Source organism: Hylobates moloch, unplaced genomic scaffold (genome assembly GCF_009828535.3).
Source record: "Hylobates moloch isolate HMO894 unplaced genomic scaffold, HMol_V3 SCAFFOLD_1, whole genome shotgun sequence".
Lineage (NCBI taxonomy): Eukaryota > Metazoa > Chordata > Mammalia > Primates > Hylobatidae > Hylobates > Hylobates moloch.
The window spans coordinates 208,853,896-208,872,128 of NW_026652276.1; the positions used below are offsets into that span (position 1 = coordinate 208,853,896).

An 18,233-nucleotide genomic window follows, 5' to 3' on the forward strand; every position below is an offset into this window, starting at 1 on the left:
AGTCCCAGCTACTCGGGGGGCTGAGACAGGAGAATTGCTTGAACCCAGGAGGCAGAGGTTGCAGTGAGCCGAGATCGTGCCAAGAAGGCCTTGGTGTTTCTTGGTGCTAATGCTGGTTGGCATTTTAGCCAATTGGTTAAGTGTTGGTGAGTGTGGGGAGAGGAAGTACCTTATAATTGAACCTTTGAAGATAATTGGAAGTACCTTATAATTGCACCTTTGAAGATAAGCCCATCTACAGTGCCAAGTATGTTCCTCTGGATTCTGTTCCATGTTTCCCTCACTTTTGTTCCCCTAATAGGATTACATCATATTTATCATTGTTCATTTGCTTTTCTATTTGGACATCTTTCCATAGCAGAATATATCCTTCTGTTAATGATCTTCCTCATTAAGAGAAGGATGTATGTGTCCAGTGACCTTTTAATTCATGGAAAGTGCTGTTGGATAATCATCTTTACATTCTCATTATCAATGGGAATATGAGGGGTTTGGTTAACCTGCTTGACTGATTCCAGTCTCTTGTGCATTCAGTATCTTTTACCTAAACTCTATTGAAACTGTTCTGCTCTCCCTCTTTTCACAAACTAGCTCCTGGTTTGCTGTCTAGGAGTAGATAACAAGCCCTATATTTATTTTGAGACTCTCTGGGATATACAGTTATAAATGTATGAGTTCGAGTTCTAGTAAAGGGCAAATTGGGAGGCAGTTTATTTGTACATGAACCCTATTTTTCCGTATTATATTCTCTTCATCAGGCGATCTGCTGCTCAGAGAAAGGGCTCCATGAACATGAATTCTTGACTGCTGATGCCACACCCTGTTCTTACCTCAGTATTAAAGTATGAAACAAAACTCCATGGTTTTTATTGACTGTATGTGATGGTTAAGGGAGACAGAATGAATCCAGTTTGTTCTAGTGGGAAGTCTGGGTTCCTTTTCTACTCTGCTGATGAGAAACAGGATCAGAAGGCACAAGGGGGATGGGACACAGCCCCTCACATATTACCAGCTGTCTTAGAACTGGCTGGCTAACCCACTGCAAAGTGTTGGGTCTTAGTGAATGGTCAGTAGGCAAAGCATTATTTTATATCCTTCTTCCACTCTTTTCCAGCTCTCTCTGAAGGGCTGCAGCTAGGGATAACAAACATCAACCAGTAGTATTAGATTGTCAGTGATCAGCATGCCAAGATGCAGTTCCTTGTTACGTGACAAGTAGAGAAAACATAGGGCAGGCAGGTGGTAGTGGCAGGATCATTATCAGCTCAGAGTGAGATTGGCAGTTCATTTGCAGATAGTGATGCCCACCTGCCATGGCAACAGTACACCACTGGGCACCCGGAAGCCCTCATGATCATGTCCTTCTAACAATGTTTAGCCTGCCCTGCATAATCCTTACTGGTTGGCAGACATTACTGAGCAGTGACCATGGCCTCAGTGTGGGAACTATTGTGATGAAACAGATGCTCAAAAGTGAAGACCCTGCTTGTGAGGAGGCTACTTTTTTGTGTTTTTTGCTGTTTTTTTGTTTTTAAAGGTAGATGTTTTCTTTATATATTTACTTAGCTCACCATATTGTTTCTCTTAAGACTTAATCAAATTTTTCCCCTTTCCAAATGTAATTTAAACATTTTAATCCCCGTGGAAATGTACGATGTGAAAAATTGGAAGTACCTTATAATTGCACCTTTGAAGATAAGGCCTTCTACAGTGCCAAGTGTGTTCCTCTGGATTCTGTTCCATGTTTCCCTCACTTTTTTTCCCCTAATAGGATTACATCATATTTATCATTGTTCATTTGCTTTTCCCTGTGGACATCTTTCCATAGCAGAATGTGTAGCTCCCACTTGTTCTCAGCAGCTACATCATATTTATTCAGAAGTATTGGTAATATGTAGGTGAAAAAGATAGGCAAGGTTTCTGCCAACTTATAACTCACGAGATTTAAGATTACTGAAATCTCAACTTGTAATTATGCATTTGTGTTAAACCACTATGAATGCAAAGGACACCACGTTTGTACATACATCTTTGTTTCTGTAGATTGAATTCCTAGAAGTGGAACTGCTGGGTTAAAGGACATCCACATATTAAATGTTAGTAGAATTGCCAGCCTGACCTCCAATGATGTTATAATAATTTAGACTCCTGCCAACAGTGAAAAATACCACTTAGAGAAGCATGTGGAAATTGGAAGTTCATTGGACAAAAGCACAGACAACAGTGATTAAATTCAGCAACTAGAGAAGTAGATAGAGGTGGGAAAATGATGGGGAATGCACTGAAAATTCTGTAGATCTGCACGTGATGTATCTCTAAGGCAGACGATTCTTCATAGAAAAATTCTGTCACAGCGCAGGACATCAAAATTTGTCAATTTTATAGGAAGTCAATGAGCCATAAACTATTCTTATCCCCCTTCTACAACTGCCTCTGAAAAATGGTAAGAAAGACATATTTGGGTTGACTTGTGGTACCTAGGCATGCAGCGTGTGCCTTAGAGCAAGGGTCCCCAAGCCCCGGACTGCAGACCGGTACTGGTCCCTGGCCTGTTAGGAAGCAGGCTGCACAGCAGGACATGAGCAGCAGGCCAGCCAGCGTCACTGCCTGAGCTCTGCCTCCCGTCAGATCAGCAGCAGCATTAGATTCTCGTAGAAGTGCAAAGCCTAGTGTGAACTGCACGTGCGAGGGATCTAGGTCTCATGCTCTTTATGAGAATCTAACTAATGCTTGATAATCTGAAGGTGGGACAGTTTCATCCCGAAATCATCCTCCCCACCATCCATGTAAAAATTATCTTCTACAAAATCGGTCCCTGGTGCCAAAAATGTTGGGGACCACTTTCTTAGAGTGTTGACTCTTCTCAGAATGTAAGAAAATAGCCAAGTGTATCTTATACCCTGAGAAAGGTGGCCTAAAAGGTAGACTATTTTATCTTATATGACAACCAGGGACTTCTGTGTCCTTATTTAGGGGTTATTGAACATGACTTGTAATTATGGTTTTGGGAAACCATCCATATATTTTCTTGGGAATGTGATTGAACTTTTTTTTTTTTTTTTTTTAATGAGATGGGAGTCTTGCTCTGTCGCCCAGGCTGGAGTGCAGTGGCGCGATGTTGGCTCGCCGCAACCTCTGCCTCCAAGATTCAAGTGATTCTCGTGTCTCACCCTCCCGAGTGCTGGGACTAAAGGCACATGCCACCATGCCTGGCTAATTTTTGTATTTTTGGTAGAGACTGGGTTTCGCCATGTTGGTCAGGCTGGTCTCGAACTCTTGACGTCAAATGATCCACCCACCTTGGCCTCCCAAAGTACTGGGATTACAGGCATGAGCCACCACACCCAGCCTGAACTGTCTTAGTGAAGTAACCAGTAGATTCAGGAGTTAGCTGGGTTTGGGTTCAGAGTTGCCTAGCTCCTGCCGCTAAGTTATTGACTAATGTGTGGGCAGAACAGCCTGGGAGAAAGAGAGAGAGAAAGGCAGATACATAAAACAAAATTTACCTTCTTATTCAATTTTAAGTGTACAGTTCAGTGACATTAAGCACATTCATTCACATTGTTGTGCAACCGTCACTGTCCATCCCCAGAACTTTTTCCTCTTGCACAATCAAAACTCTATACCCATTAAATAAATCTCTCCATCCCCTGGCAACCACGCTCCTATTTTTGGTCTAAGAATTTGACTAGTCTAGGTACCTTATTTAAATGGAATCACACAGTGTTCTTTTTTGTAAGTAAGTTTTTTGTTTTTGTGGCTGGCTTCTTTCACTTATAATGTCCTCAAGATAATGAGAATTTCCTTCCTTTTTAAAGCTGAATAACATTCTATTGTATGTATCTACCATATTTTGTTTATCTACTCATCCAACAATGGGTGTGTCAGTTGCTTCCACCTTTGGCTGTTGTAAATACATTCTGCTATGAGCCTGGGTATTGAGATATCTCTTTGAGATCCTGCTTTCAATTCCACTGATACATACCTAGAAGTGGAATTTGTGGATCATGTGGTAATTCTATTTTTAATTTTTTTGGAAAGCTAAGCAATATTTTTGCATCATGTTTCTAATAATTTAGGAGTGGAAACTGGAATACTGTGGAACTGAGAAATGGTTTGATCTAGACTTATCCTCCAGTGGTAACTGCCCAATTTGTGAATGTGTGTAATTGTAGGCCAAGGAGTTGGTTGTGTACCTGTTTACTGTTTTCCAAAACAGTGACTGTAAATCAAGAGACCTGAATTTGAAGGGAGACGCAGATACAATGCAGGATGGTCTTTGATCAGTGTCTGTGACTTTAGTTGTCATTGTTCTATGCACGCCGTGCCTTTGATCATGGAACCTTGCTTCATTTAGTAGGCCTCTACTTTGTGAAATAGAGGGATGGTGTGGTATGTTTACAGGAAGAAAGGCTGATATTGATACCTGATTTTCTTGGGATGTTTACTTAGCCACAAAACTGAGAATTGATATACACAATTGCTGTATCCTTGGGCTATTTAGTCATTGGCATGCATTCCTAAAGAATTATTGTGTTTTTTCTTCATGATTTTCCTTTGACATCATTATATACATCCTTGAGGTCAACTCACCATTCTAACTTTGGCCTTTATTTAATTTACCTAAACATATATTTTCCTTGTCTGAGTGACTTCTTGATGCCAGCTCATGGCCATGCTGGAGAAATGGGAGGGCTCTGAACTATAGTGAATGCAGGATGGCTTTTCTGTTCTGGTTTTGCTCACCTAAGCAATACCTAGTGTCCAGGGAAATAGGAGTCGATTGGAACTCTTGGCAGGGTGAATACTTTAGTCCCCACTTTTATTGATTAGATTTCCCTGGTATTTTGGTGGTGCAGGCATTCAAAATCTTTATAGACAGAGCAAATGTAATGTAACCTTTTGTTTTTATCCATTTCTTAATAATATCCCCTTTCCCCTCACTAATTATTCTTAGAAGCCCATTAAGCAAATCTCTTTTCTTCATATTCCTGTTCCTCTCATCACAGTTTCATTACTGCTATTGTTTTAAAGATTGGGTGACATTGGCTGTATTTGACATAAAGGCAGAAGTATCTCCATGTAAAATTTGGGCTGCTTGTGTGGCTGGAACTCCTCCAGGGAGAGTTCTGGAAAAAGTGATTTAATTTCTCTTGACTGCTGGTGACCTCGGAAATTTTGGCCATAGATGACTGTGATTGACACTTGTATAATGGAGAAAAAAGACCCACCCTCAACTTTCATCCTTTAGAGGAAGGCAATGGGAGATGGCAGCTCTGGTAAGGAATAAGAAGGGACATGCAGGCGACACAAGGGACAGTTTCCAGTAGTGCCTCTGAAACCTTTTGACATTCCTCCTTAGGGACAAGCAGAGTTGTATTAAAACTAGGTATTGGTGTGAGTTATGCCTGTGATAAAATAATGAGTAAGATAATGGAGCATTAGCACAAACACACATTATACTTTTTAAGTATGTTTGTAGGATTATAAGTCCCGGAGAATCAAGAGATTTAATGAAACTGCTGGAAGCTGGGATCACTATTTTCAAATAGTGATCTCTCTGTCTTTCTCTAAGGTACCCCTCAGATTTATTTAAAATATTGTCATTTGTCCAAATTTGATGTTTATATGTGCCTATTATTTACTTCCGTATAGAAACTGTTTGGTCAGTATATTTTCAGATCATTTTATTATGTTTGTTTTCAGGTTGTTATCACTACTTCTAGAAATCTTTGCCATTTTCTAATGGCCCCTTACCTAAAATGTTTTAATGTTTTGTGTATCTCGAGTTTGTGTATGCACCTAATTAAATATTTACCAAAGTGAAGGTTTATCAGGGAGCAGTGATGTCAACTTAAATGAATGCGTGATGTCAGATAGAGACTCTTAACATCTCCATGGATGCTGTATTCAGCTGTATTTTACCTTTCCCCTCAAAACAGATAAAAGCATCTGCCCATCCCGGGAACAGAGGAGTGGTTGGGGTAGGAGACTCATTTTGTCAAAAATGTATCAAAGAAGAACACTTTTCTAACTGTGCTTATAAAGTTTTATAGGCATTATAGATTAAAATTCCATTGATGAAAATGAAATGTACTCAAAATAGTTTTGGAGTTTGGGGGTGGGGGGGTGACTTTAGATGGGAGAGAGCAGCATAAGTACATGTGAATAAACAACCAGCCTAAGCACCTAATTACAATGATTTGGAAGGGGGTGTTACAGAATACATCTGGGCTGGATTGGAGAGTTAGGAAGGGAACGTTGGTTTGTATCTCCTAATCTTTGTAGCGTAGATGAGACAACAAAATGTATAATTTTTTCTGAACGTATTTGTAAAGGTTGTTGCAGAGCTCAAAGATGTCCTGATGGAAGAGGTAGATTTCAGCATTTTATAATTATAAAAATTTATAAAAATAAGTAGGTTACATCTACCAGTTATTCATTTTCTTTTTAATAATATCAGCAGTTAACAGAAGCCTTAATTATTAACTACAAAAACAGTTATTTCTTAACCTGGGTTTCTGGCCACAGCCACCATCTACCCATCATCCATCCATTGGAATAAACTTCAAACACTAAGGTAAAGAATTCTAGAATCATGTTGACAAATCAGGAATTAATTAAATTCAGCTATTGAATTGGTAGAAGGAACTGAAAAATACCTTCACCAAACTACTGAATAGAATATATTTTACAATAGTACAGACTAAGGGATTTTTTTCCCCCAGTGTATAAATTTATCCTCACACCTGAAATTCTTTTTTTGAACTAAAAATGTATGTAGCTTATCTTTGTAATCTAGTCAGATAATAGATTTGAAAAAGAAAATGAAGGCTAAATATTTTATTTTTGATACCAGGGTTTTTATGTCATTTTTTTCATATTTGGTTTAAGAATGTTTACAAAGATTCTTAAAACATAAGTTCACAGGGAAAAATACAGAGAGAAATCAGAACCACAGATAGGATAGAGGAATGAGGCTAAGACTTGTGCCTTAACTGATACTCTAGGAATGCCCAGTGAGTTTTAAGCATTGCAGTGTGGCTGGTCCAAATTGAGATGTTTGTAAAGTACACACCAGATAGTAAAGATTTAATACAAAAAAAGATCTCAATACTTTTATAATATTTGTTATATATTGACACGGTGTTTTAGAAATTTTGCATTAAATAAAAAATCATATTAAAATTAATTTCACTTGTTTCTTTTTAATGTTCCAACATTGCTACTAGGAAAATGTGAACATATACATGTGGGTCTCATTTGTCACTTATTATATTTCCATTACTCAGTACTTGCCTAGAAGGAGGTAAGTTTAACATCCTCTCTTGAGAGATGAGCAGTTCCACAAGGGCTAATGTCTGAATTAGCTTGGAGGTAAGCTCAGAGCATGCCCAGAGGCAGGACCAACAGGCTCCTTAGCAATTTGTTTTGAAGCTCTTCCTGTACCTCGATGAATGGGTGATCGATGTGTGTTTTAAAATGTTTAAAAATATGTATCACTTTTATAAGTTTAGAATGATTACATAATATACTTTTAACAGAGAAAAAATATTAAAACTACATTATTTAAATATTAAGGATTACTTTGTATGGAAGGTCCTGTTGTTATAAATAAATTTTCAGTGCTGCAAGAGAAATAGCACTCGAACATAAATTTAATTTTCTCAGCAAGGCAATTTTTACTTCTGTAGAAGGGTGCAACTCCCGGATGGAGCAATGGTGAGAGCACACTTCAACAAGGGAGGGGAAGGGGCAGGTAGCCCCTACTGCTATGTTGTTCCCCTGTTGGCTAGGGTTGGACCACACAGTCTAAGCTAATTCCAATTGGCTATTTTAAAGAGAGCAGGGGTATGAGCCAGAGTGGCGGAGTGAGTAGTTTGGTGGGAAGGGCTTACAGAACAGGTGACTCAGGGTGATTCAGTTCAGAGCAGGTGACCACGGGTGACTCAGGATGGAGCAGGTGACCAGGGGTGACTCAAAAGACAGAGCAGGTGACCAGGGGAACAAATGTCAACTACTGATTAGAACTGGTGGAAAAGGTTGTTTACTGAAACTGGGGGCAAGGAGAATGAGGAAGTTAAACTTTAAAATGGAGAACAAAGAACAGGGGAGCTGAACATACTGATGCACTGGTTCTTTGGAGAGGATCTCAGAACTCATCGTACTTAACAATTTACAGGCTAAAAACCTTTGAAGAGAAATTTATTATATCCTACACTGTTAAGCCCAAAGCAAATGGAAACTTGGTTACTATTTATGTTCATTGTCTTCCTAATTTAGTAAGACAAGAAGCATCCTGCCCCAAATATCCCTGGTTAACCTGTTATTTGAGATGGTTCACAACACTGTGCTTCAGTTGTCTTCGGTAAATAAAATATCCAATAACTGGTAGCTGCAAAATTAATCTGTTAAATATCTAAATAAATACTAAATAGTGTATCATTCTTTAAAATAATCCTTACTTAGCTCTAAGTTGGGATGAATATGTATGAGGTACTACATATTTTTTGTTTGCTGTGGCTCTTTAAAGAGAAAAGTGTATTTAATTTAGTCTTTCTGCCTGATGATTTCCAAAGTCTAATGATTTAAATCAACATGTATCTGATTTATGCATGTATGTATTTGTGTATGTGTTTATTTATCTCATGGATACTTATTTGGCACTTAACTCTGTGCCAGACACTGCCCTAAGAAAATTAGTATGTTTATCTAAAAATAACTGACACTTAAATAGAGCGTACAGTGATACAAGCACTGTTCTAAATGATACATATATATCTTCCTATAGCAGTGAGATACGCACAGTTAATGTGTTAAACGTAAGCAGAGACGTTAGGTCGCTTATCCAAGTTCACACAGCTCCTTTCTAGAATTGCTGAGAATCAGTCACTGCAGCCTGGCTGTTCTGAAGTGTCCCTGTTCTTATCGAGCCTATGTGAAACATTTTGTTTTACTTACTTTTGTTTCTAGGTGGCATCAGTGGGACTTAGGCCAGATGGTGTCGTCTTTTCCGTATTAGGGGTGTATAGAGGCTTTCCATAAAGTCTGGAAATTCTGTCATGAGAGGGGTTATAAAGGGGTTATTTTGAGAGGCAAGGTGTTTATTATAGCTCTTTGTGAATTTATGAGTGGCTATGTGGAATAATGGGTGGGATTATGTGGTGATTATGCCCCAAAGCCTTATGTAACAGCTCTAGTTATATTAAATCTAAGCTCAGGCTACAACCTGGAAATGTGGCTCTGCAGTTGTTTTCCTTCCTACCTCCTCTAACCTTTTATGCTTAGGTAGTTCACTTTTTGGCGTTTTGTTATCATCAGCATCAGTCTGTGAAGTTCTTTGGTGGTTTGATACTGTTCTAGTCACACATTGTATGAAGAATATCCAGACAGCCTGAGAATTCTGTTGTGTGGCCCATAGCTGTTCTATTCTAAACTATTCCAGACTTTACAAGCAATTAATATATAAATTTAGTTTGAAGTTACCATCTTAGTTCCTCTGAAGGGTCCCTGAAATTGCTTTCAAGGAAAATTCTATAATCTAATAGACCAAGGTTGCCTGCTACCCTCTTATCTTTGAGAACCTCTTTGAGAAATAAATAATATGAGAAAGTATGTATGTTTCATATTTGGCTTGCTTCATCTCTCATGGTTGTTTGCACTAGAGCTTTATCACAGTTTTAAAATATTGCTCCTCCCTCAGTTCCTCCTCCCTATCCCCCACGGTTTAAATAAATATATTTTTACTATATAAAACAGCAGAATGATCAACAGCTTGACAAAATGGTCCTCAGGATGCCCTGCCTTCCCACTTCAAAGGTATCCTTCATAATATTATGTCTGAAAAGATTCTTGAGTATATATTTACTCATGCAACAAACATTTACTGCATAGTCTCCTACCTTGCAGGCCCATGCCAGCTCTTTGAGTGAATAAGACATGGTCTCCCCACTCTTGGAGCTTACAGTTGGTGTGTTCCAATACATTGTAGTAAATGTAAGGTAGGAAATACAAAGATTTAAGAAAACAGTATATAGTACCCCATGTCTGACTAAATTATCTTTTAGAGTTCTAGAGTGAAATGATGCTCTGATGTTCTACTCTAGTGCTCTCGTTTTTAAGGTCAAGGGAAACTGAGACCCAAAGATGTTGTGTGCCTCATTTGTAAGGGAGCTTCAAGTAGCACCAAGCAAGAGCCCAGGGCTCTTTGTGGTCAGTCATTGCTATAAACAGGGATCAGGGTCTGAGTCAGTTATATAGCCTTTGGTCATGTATTCGTAAAATACTTGCATACAAAATATTTCAGGAATGTCTTAAAAAGGAGAACCCATCTATATTAATCAGTTTCTTCTCTCATGCCATTTTATACATACTTACCACAAACACAAAATTCAGGTTATCATTTATTTAGACGAAGATGTTGCTAAGATTTACAGTGGTTTTAATTGAAGCTGTTAAAACCATGGTTCTTTTTCAAGTGATTGACAAGTCAGTGATGAGTATCTTGAGATGAAAAATTCCAGGGTAGAGGAAGAGATCACAGAATCCACAGGGGAGGGACACAAATGCTAATTACACATTGACTTTAATTCCTGATTTTTCATAGCTGCCTGCAGGTGTATGTCTTGGCTGTGGGCTATTCTCAGGGCCTCATTTGTATTTCAGATTTTCTTTAATAATGTTGCATCCACAAATAACTGTTTAATTTCTGACTTGCTTACAGTTCTCATTCTCTCGATATGGGAAACAATTAATTGGCAGGTGAATGTAGTTGTTTCTTTTGGTTATTGAAGATTAAAATTTTTTTATCTTCCCATTGATTTCCCTGGAAGACAGTTTTGGAACAGCACCTCACTTTGGCCTTCTGGCCTGAGAGGTACACAGGTGTTCACTTTTGTTTGTTATTCCTCCTATTATTACTCCCACACATGTGGCATGGTGAATTAGCCCTCTTGATGAATTAGCCCTCTCTCTGGGTTGAGAGCTAATGTTCCTCTGTGCTAAAGAGCTGCTGTCCCACCCCTGTCTGCCTGCTGAGAAGGAGGTTTGGCATTGGGAGGCGCAAGGTAACCTTGAGATTCACTTAGTTTTTTTTTTTAAGCAGTGCTGATTTTTTCCTTAGGTAGTAGAATTGAGGGCTTGAGCTTGTTAGATGGATTGGGTGAAAGCACAAAAGATACATGGACCTCTTTCCTCACTTCCACATATTTATTAACTTCCCAGCGAATGCCCCCAAATTGGACCATACCCTGTGGCCTTGTCCTATTTAAAATGGGCCCTGAGATACTTTACATGGTATAGCCACCTTCGCTGTGTACCTTCTGTACACTCGTGATTTTTTGCCATGACTCCAGCTATCTTGTTGTTTTCCTCACCTGCTTCTATAAGCTAGTTGTGAGGCCTTGTCTGAGGAGAGTTCCAGGGTGTATTAGCATCAAGACCACTTCTTCCCTTCCCTGGTTCTGCGTTACTCAGGCCTGTCTGTGTGCAGCCCTCTCATTCCTTGCCCTTTCTTTGGCCTATATTAACTCTGGCCAGCAGCATGCAGGGAAGGTATTAAAAACCTTTTTGTTAGAGGGGACTAGTTGTTCAGTCCCCCTGTCTGATCACATTTCTCACATTTTTACTCATTTCCTGAGTTTTAGAGTAGTAGTTAAGACCTTGCAATCATTTAAAGCTAAGTATCTAATTTTAGGAGTCATCTTTATATCTTCTTATTTTCTGTGTTGTTGTGCTATGACCATACTTCTCATAAGAATGATTTACCTTAACCTCAGCCCTTAATTGGCTTGGGCTCTGATATGGCTCCATTCTGCTGCTTCTAAAGCATGATTCAATGGAGTGTTCAAGTGAGTGATCTGACAGTTGGAATTTTGAGGCATCTGTCCTTTTCCAGATTTCCATGTTCATTTTCAAACTGAGTTTTTGAAGAGAAGACAGTTTGAAAGGATTTTAATGGTGCTCACTAGCAGTGTGGCTGAACTCCATGCTTCTGCAATATGCTGTCTTTAAGCTGATCAGTGAGAGCTGAAGATGTATTTAGAAAAGGGATTCCAGACTGTGGAGATGGCTTCAGTCTCCTTGATCCCCATGCACCTCTTCAGTGTGGATTTGTAAACCTTGGTTTTGACCCAAACCAAGCCTACACCTTCATACTGTAAAGACATGCCCTGTGTGTTTGCTACAGGATACCACACTTTTATCTTCAAAGTTTTCATAAAGAAAAAGCGTTGCTTAGTGTGTCCATATCCATTTATTTAGTGTATTCTGGGGTTATACCATTTTCCCATTTTATGCTTCTAACTTCCTGTCTGCAAAATTAATTCAAAATCTAAGGATTCATCTAGTCCATTCTATCTCCCCCACCTCCACACTGCTTAACTCTCAACTATGTTGGTGTTAGGCTTAATTAGCTGTATCTTTTTGATTTACATACTGTGAAACCAATTCCAAGCATCTTTGTTATCTTGTTTGTTCTTTTATTTATTTATTTATTTATTTATTTATTTATATTTTTTATTTTTCAGAGAGATGGGGGTCTTGCTTTGTTTCCCAGGCTGATCTTGAACTCCTGGCCTCAAGCAATTCTTCTACCTGGGCCTCCCAAAGTGCTGCAGTTATAGGAGCAAGCTATTGTGCCCACCTTGTTTGTTCTTAATAACTCTTAATCTGGTCCTTAGGAAGCTATGACAGACAGATTATATGGAGTTTTTCTATGGAGGCAGTTCATATTTTTAAATACAGGTTTTCAAAGTAGTCTGACCCAGAAGAGGTTAAAGCACTGCTTTATCATAATGTCTAGGAGTCCAGCAGGGATGTTGCAGACCTCTTCTCTGTAAAGTAACATTGCTGTGGGGGCCTATGTGTTTAGTTGTTTGATTTACGTCTTTGGTTATCAGCTTTTTTCTTTCTTCTTAAAATGGACTTTTTTTTTTAGAGCAGTTTTGGATTAACAGGAGAATTGAGCAGAAGTTACAGAGATTTCCTATATACCTTCTGCCCCCCACACACAATCTTCCACACCAGAGTGGTATATTTATTACAGTTGTTGAACCTACCTTAACACATCATTATCACACAAAGTCCATAGGGTTTGTGCTTGGTGTTATATCATCTGTGGGCTTTGATATATGTATAGTGGCATGTATTCACCATTATAGTGTCATACAGAATAGTTTCATTGCGCTAAAAGTTCCCTATTCTCTGCCTATAACTCCTGGCAAAATTCCCTCTCTCCTTCTAACTCCTGGCAACCACTGATATTTTTATTGTCTTTGTAGTTTAACCTTTTCTAGAATGTCATATAGTTGGAATCATACAGTACGCCTTTTAAAGTGTCTGCTTTCACTTAGTAATATATGTCTAAGCTTCCTCCATGTCTTTTCTTGGCTTGATAGCTCATTTCTTTTTATCACTGAATAATATTCTGTCATCTGGATATACCACAATTTATCCATTCACCTACTGAAGGATATATGGGTTCCTTCCACATTTTGACAGTTATGAACAAAGCCACTGTTAACATCCATGGGCAGGTGTTTGTGGAAGCATGTTTTCAACTCCTCAAGTAAATTTCAAGGAGCTGTATTCCTGGATCAAATGGTAAGAGTACATGTTCAGTTCTATAGGAAACCACTAAACTATCTTCCAAAGTGGCTGTATCATTTTGCATTCCTACCATCAATGAATTAGAGTTCTTATTGCTCCACATCCTTGCCTGCCTTTGGTGTTGTCAGTGTTCTGAATTTTGACTATGCTACAACGAGCAGTGGTATCTCATTGTTGTTTAAGTTGGCAATTTTCTAATCACATATAATGTAGAACATCTTTTCCTCTTCTTATTTGCCACCTGAATGTATTCTTTAGTAAGCTGTTTAGATCTTTTGCATTTTAAAATCAGGTTGTTTTATTATTGTTGAGTTTTAAGAGTTTTTTGTATATTTTAGATAAATGTTCTTTGTTAGTTATGTCTTTTGCAAACATTTTCTCCCAGTCTGTTGCTCAGCTATTTCTTTTAATTGGTTTTTAAAATCTTATATTCAGAAAACCAAACTGGAGTGAGCTGATCTTTCACAGTTGAGCAGGCACATGTGGCTGCTAGTGAGCTATGTTGCAGACTCTCAACCCTAACTCCCTTGATTCTTTGTTTCCAGGTCAATGTGACTGTGGACTACATTAGACCAGCCAGCCCAGCCACAGAGACGGTGCCTGCCTTTTCAGAGCGTACCTGTGCCACTGTCACCATTGGAGGAATGTGAGTGTTCTGGCTGTCAGGGACTCAGCTGTCATCTCAAGTAGCTAAGAGTTCTTTGCTCATTTGAGTCTTTCCTTCCTTTCACTCTGCTTTTGCTTTCTCCTGCTCTTAACTCAGTGGTTTATAATTATGTGCCTGTGTGGCACTTTATATTTGTAAGTACTTTATAATCACTCATTAGCTAATCGTATACTTTCATTATTGTTGTTATTTAAGATTTATTGGGTTCTGTGTGCCTGGCACTATGAAGTACACATCATTACTATTAATAATGCCATTTATTGAGTATCAAGCAGGCCCTAGATACTGTCCAAAATGGTCTCTGCATATTGGTTTAGGAAGTCTAGGTATAGAATAGCAGGTAACAAGGAGGGAAGAAGAGGAGAGGTTAATTGGACATTTTCTTGTATGTAATCAGTAGATGATGAGGTCATCCTATTCTGCTGTACTGGCTGTAACCTGGTTAGATTCCAAGGTCTCTTGGCAGCCAGGCTGAGGAAGAGTCTTTCAGGGGAGGTATCTGATAGGGGAAGGAGGAAGCCTGCTGGGCCCTGCTTCCACAATAAATATTACAACAGTCAGCCAGTCCCCAATAGCAATTCTTACTTTGCATAAAATATACCAATATGGTAATTGTCTCCTTTTCTGTTTAACAATCTTATATGCTATTTGTTACCAAACTGTTATTTTTCATTTCTTTTAAGGGGGCATATTGATGGGGAAGAAAATAATAGGTTTGTCATCAAAACAAGGATTGTGTTACTGAAAGTACAGTGAAGCCACTTAGGAGAAGTACCTCCAAGCTATTGCAGGCCTCTGAAAGGAATAAGCATCTTGTAGCTGCTTATCTTCATGAAAGTCTCCTAACAGGAGCCTCTTTCACCTCACTCGTGCTTTCACATTTGGAAATGACTATTTTTAGTCATTGCTACCGATCCTATATTTATTAATATTGTTAATGTTCACACAACAATTGGAGGTTTCATCTTTGCCAGGAGGCGCTCAGTATAGGCATTTGATGTTTACCTTCACACCATCACAGGTTTTGTTAGAAGCAGGTTCTTGACAAATCAAGTAATATTTTTGAACTGGGAAAAACTAGGACATATTTTGGTTATTCTTCTATCTGTATAAATTACAGTAGTTATTTGTTACCAATTTGTCACCACTTCTTAGGAGTCAGTTGTATGCTTCCCTATTGTAGAGACCTGGAATCTTAGTATTCTATCTAAATATTTTTACTGCCACAGAAAACCATCTCCATAGATACTGCTGCTTTTAAGTACTAGTGAAAACAACTTCACTGTTGTACAAAACCATGTATCTTTATTTTTGGCAGGTGGCCTCCACCAGTATTTAACGTTCTTTTAGAATAGATTATCTCCTTTAGTTACCACTGAAGAATATTTAAAAAATAAGTTTACACTGCTTAAAATGAGATATTCAGGGAGTATTCTATAGCAGTCTTTTTATTTTTAAGACAATCGGAGACAGATAATTTAAAATACTTTACAGGGCAGAGTGTTGTGGCCATGCTTTGTGCCTTAAAACCTTGAGATTTCTACTGTGTTTATTTTGGCTTTGACAGAGATTACTCTTTCAGCCTTCCTCTCTGCAAATGTGGGGTAGCTGTCTGTTCTAGTCTGGGTTTCTATTACGTTCTTGAGTCCTTGTAAGAAGGTGTCAACTCTGTTGGCTGTTTAACAACACAGGTTGGTTGGTCTTAATTGACAACCTACAATATCTGTACTCCAGGTTTGTGCCAGAGATAATGAACTTGAATTTTCTCCTTCCCAGTTCTTGTAATTGGATTGTATGAGATATTCTTTTTTGTGTGATTTACCAAAGTAAATTTTTTAGAAGTTTAGAAGCATGTACAAGTTTAGAAGAATTTTACAAGTACTCTTCTAGATACTTAAATTGTCTCCTTGGATTACACCAGCCTGGCAGGTACCTGGAAAGCATTATGAGTTTCTTCATAGGGTTTTTCATCCTGAACTATACTTTGTGGTTAAATGGGTAGGCTGCAAACAGGAGAAATGTAAGGAATTTACTGATACTGAAACCATCCTTCATTAGACTGTTGTGTCCCTAAAGATAGGGAATTTTGTGTCTTATTCCCTGTTATAGCCCTGGTATCTAGCATATGGTAGGAACTCAATGAATTTGTTGAGTGATTTGTTAACTTTATTGCAAACTCTTCCTTTATGAAGCATAACTTGGATGTTAGTAGCATCTAAGGCATGACCACAGGTTTGTTTTTATCTAATCAGTACTGTAAAACTTATAACTGATAATTTTATTCTGTTTTTTATTTTTCTTTATCAGGCGGCCCCCAGAATCACAGCAGATTCAGAGAGACTCCCAGATACTTTTATTCTTTTATTTGATGATTGGAAGCTCACTGCCAAAGAGAGGCCATCTCTAGCAAATAGACCTAGCTACATACTTTGTGTTCTAATCTTAGTCACCACTTCTGTTTATTTTCCTTTTACCTTGCTTTTGTTTTTATTTATCCTTTTTTTTTTTTTTTTTTTTTTTTTTTTTTTTTTTTTTTTTTTTTTTTTTCTGAATTTTCTATACTTTAAAAAATCTTGGCCAGGCGCAGTGGCTCACGCCTGTAATCCCAGCACTTTGGGAGGCCGAGGCGGTTGGATCACCTGAGATCAGGAGTTTGAGAGCAGCCTGACCAACATGGTGAAACCTCGTCTCTACTAAAAATACAAAAAAAAAAAATTAGCTGAGCATGGTGGCAGGCGCCTGTAATCTTAGCTACTTGGGAGGCTGAGGCATGAGAATTGCTTGAACCCTGGAGGCAGGAGTTGCAGTGAGCCGAGATCGTGCCACTGCACTCCAGCCTGGGCAATAGAGTGAGACTTTGTCTAAAAAAAAAAAAAAAAAAAAAAAAACTCCATTAATATTATAGAAAAGTTGAGGTATTGATAATTAAGAATCTCCAAATATTTAGCTTATTTTCAGAATTAAGTTATACTACTAAGAGCCTTTTATTTTACTTAATGGTGATTCATAAACACTAGCCAGAGAAGAGGCTTTTTAAAAAACACTACATCTTAAATATTTTATTTTCGTTTTAAACATAAAAATGTATACATATTTTTAAATCTTTGCTGTCTGGGCAGCATGGACCACCTATTTGATATCTTGTTGAATTACATAACTTCCTGTTTGAAATGAGGACTTGAAAAACACTAATTATAGAACCTTATATTTTTGTGATTTACATCCCCCTCATCTGTTACAGTTGTCCCACACATATTTATTTTGCAGCTACTTTAAAGCCTTTCCTCTTTATTAAATTTTTTAAAGCATGTGTTATCGAGCAATGGGCTCACTGCCTGAAGTGCCTAGATGCCAATAATACGGCACTGGTTTTTGGGAAAAGAAAAGGCTTTATTGTGAGGTCAGCTGGCAAGGAGACAGGAGGCAGGACTCAATTCTGTCTTCCCAATCTGGGTGTTAGGTCAAACTTTTATGGGTTACGGAGGGGAATTTGGTGCGCAGAAGTGCTGGGAGGGCAGGTTTAACTGGAGGACTTTAAACTTGGCCATTTAGGATAAGGTATGGAATGGTGGATTTCAGCACCAGATCTTTCTAGATCATTGACCCTTTACTTCTAAAAGGATTCTGGTACTCAGGTTTTGGTCTTGTCCCTTCTTGTTTCCACAGGGAGGAAGCATTGGTTCTGAGTGTTACAGGAGGCAAAACCTTTTTCTGTTGCACATGCCCTGTCTCCATGATTTGCAATTTGTGCTCTGCTGCATCTGCAAGACAACTTAAACAATGCTTAAACAATAGAGTTGAACTGGGTTGAGCTGCCCCTGTGGTTACACATGCGAGTGTTTTAGTAAATACACACTCTTTGTGTGCTTGTATTTCAATGATATTTAATGAAGTATGTAATTAAAACAACAAGCACAACCAGTGTAAACTAGATTTGGGGACAAAAACAAATGGCTCA

General features: G+C 38.4%; 1 protein-coding gene across 1 annotated transcript in view; it reads left to right on the forward strand.

The window, feature by feature from the left end:
* Nucleotides 1–18,233, forward strand: part of SND1 (staphylococcal nuclease and tudor domain containing 1) — a 434,851-nt gene that overhangs the window by 172,295 nt on the left and 244,323 nt on the right. The window contains exon 12 of the mRNA XM_032761638.2: nt 14,154–14,254. Within this exon, the coding sequence (XP_032617529.1) occupies nt 14,154–14,254 (101 nt within the window). The remainder of the gene's footprint in view (nt 1–14,153; nt 14,255–18,233) is intronic.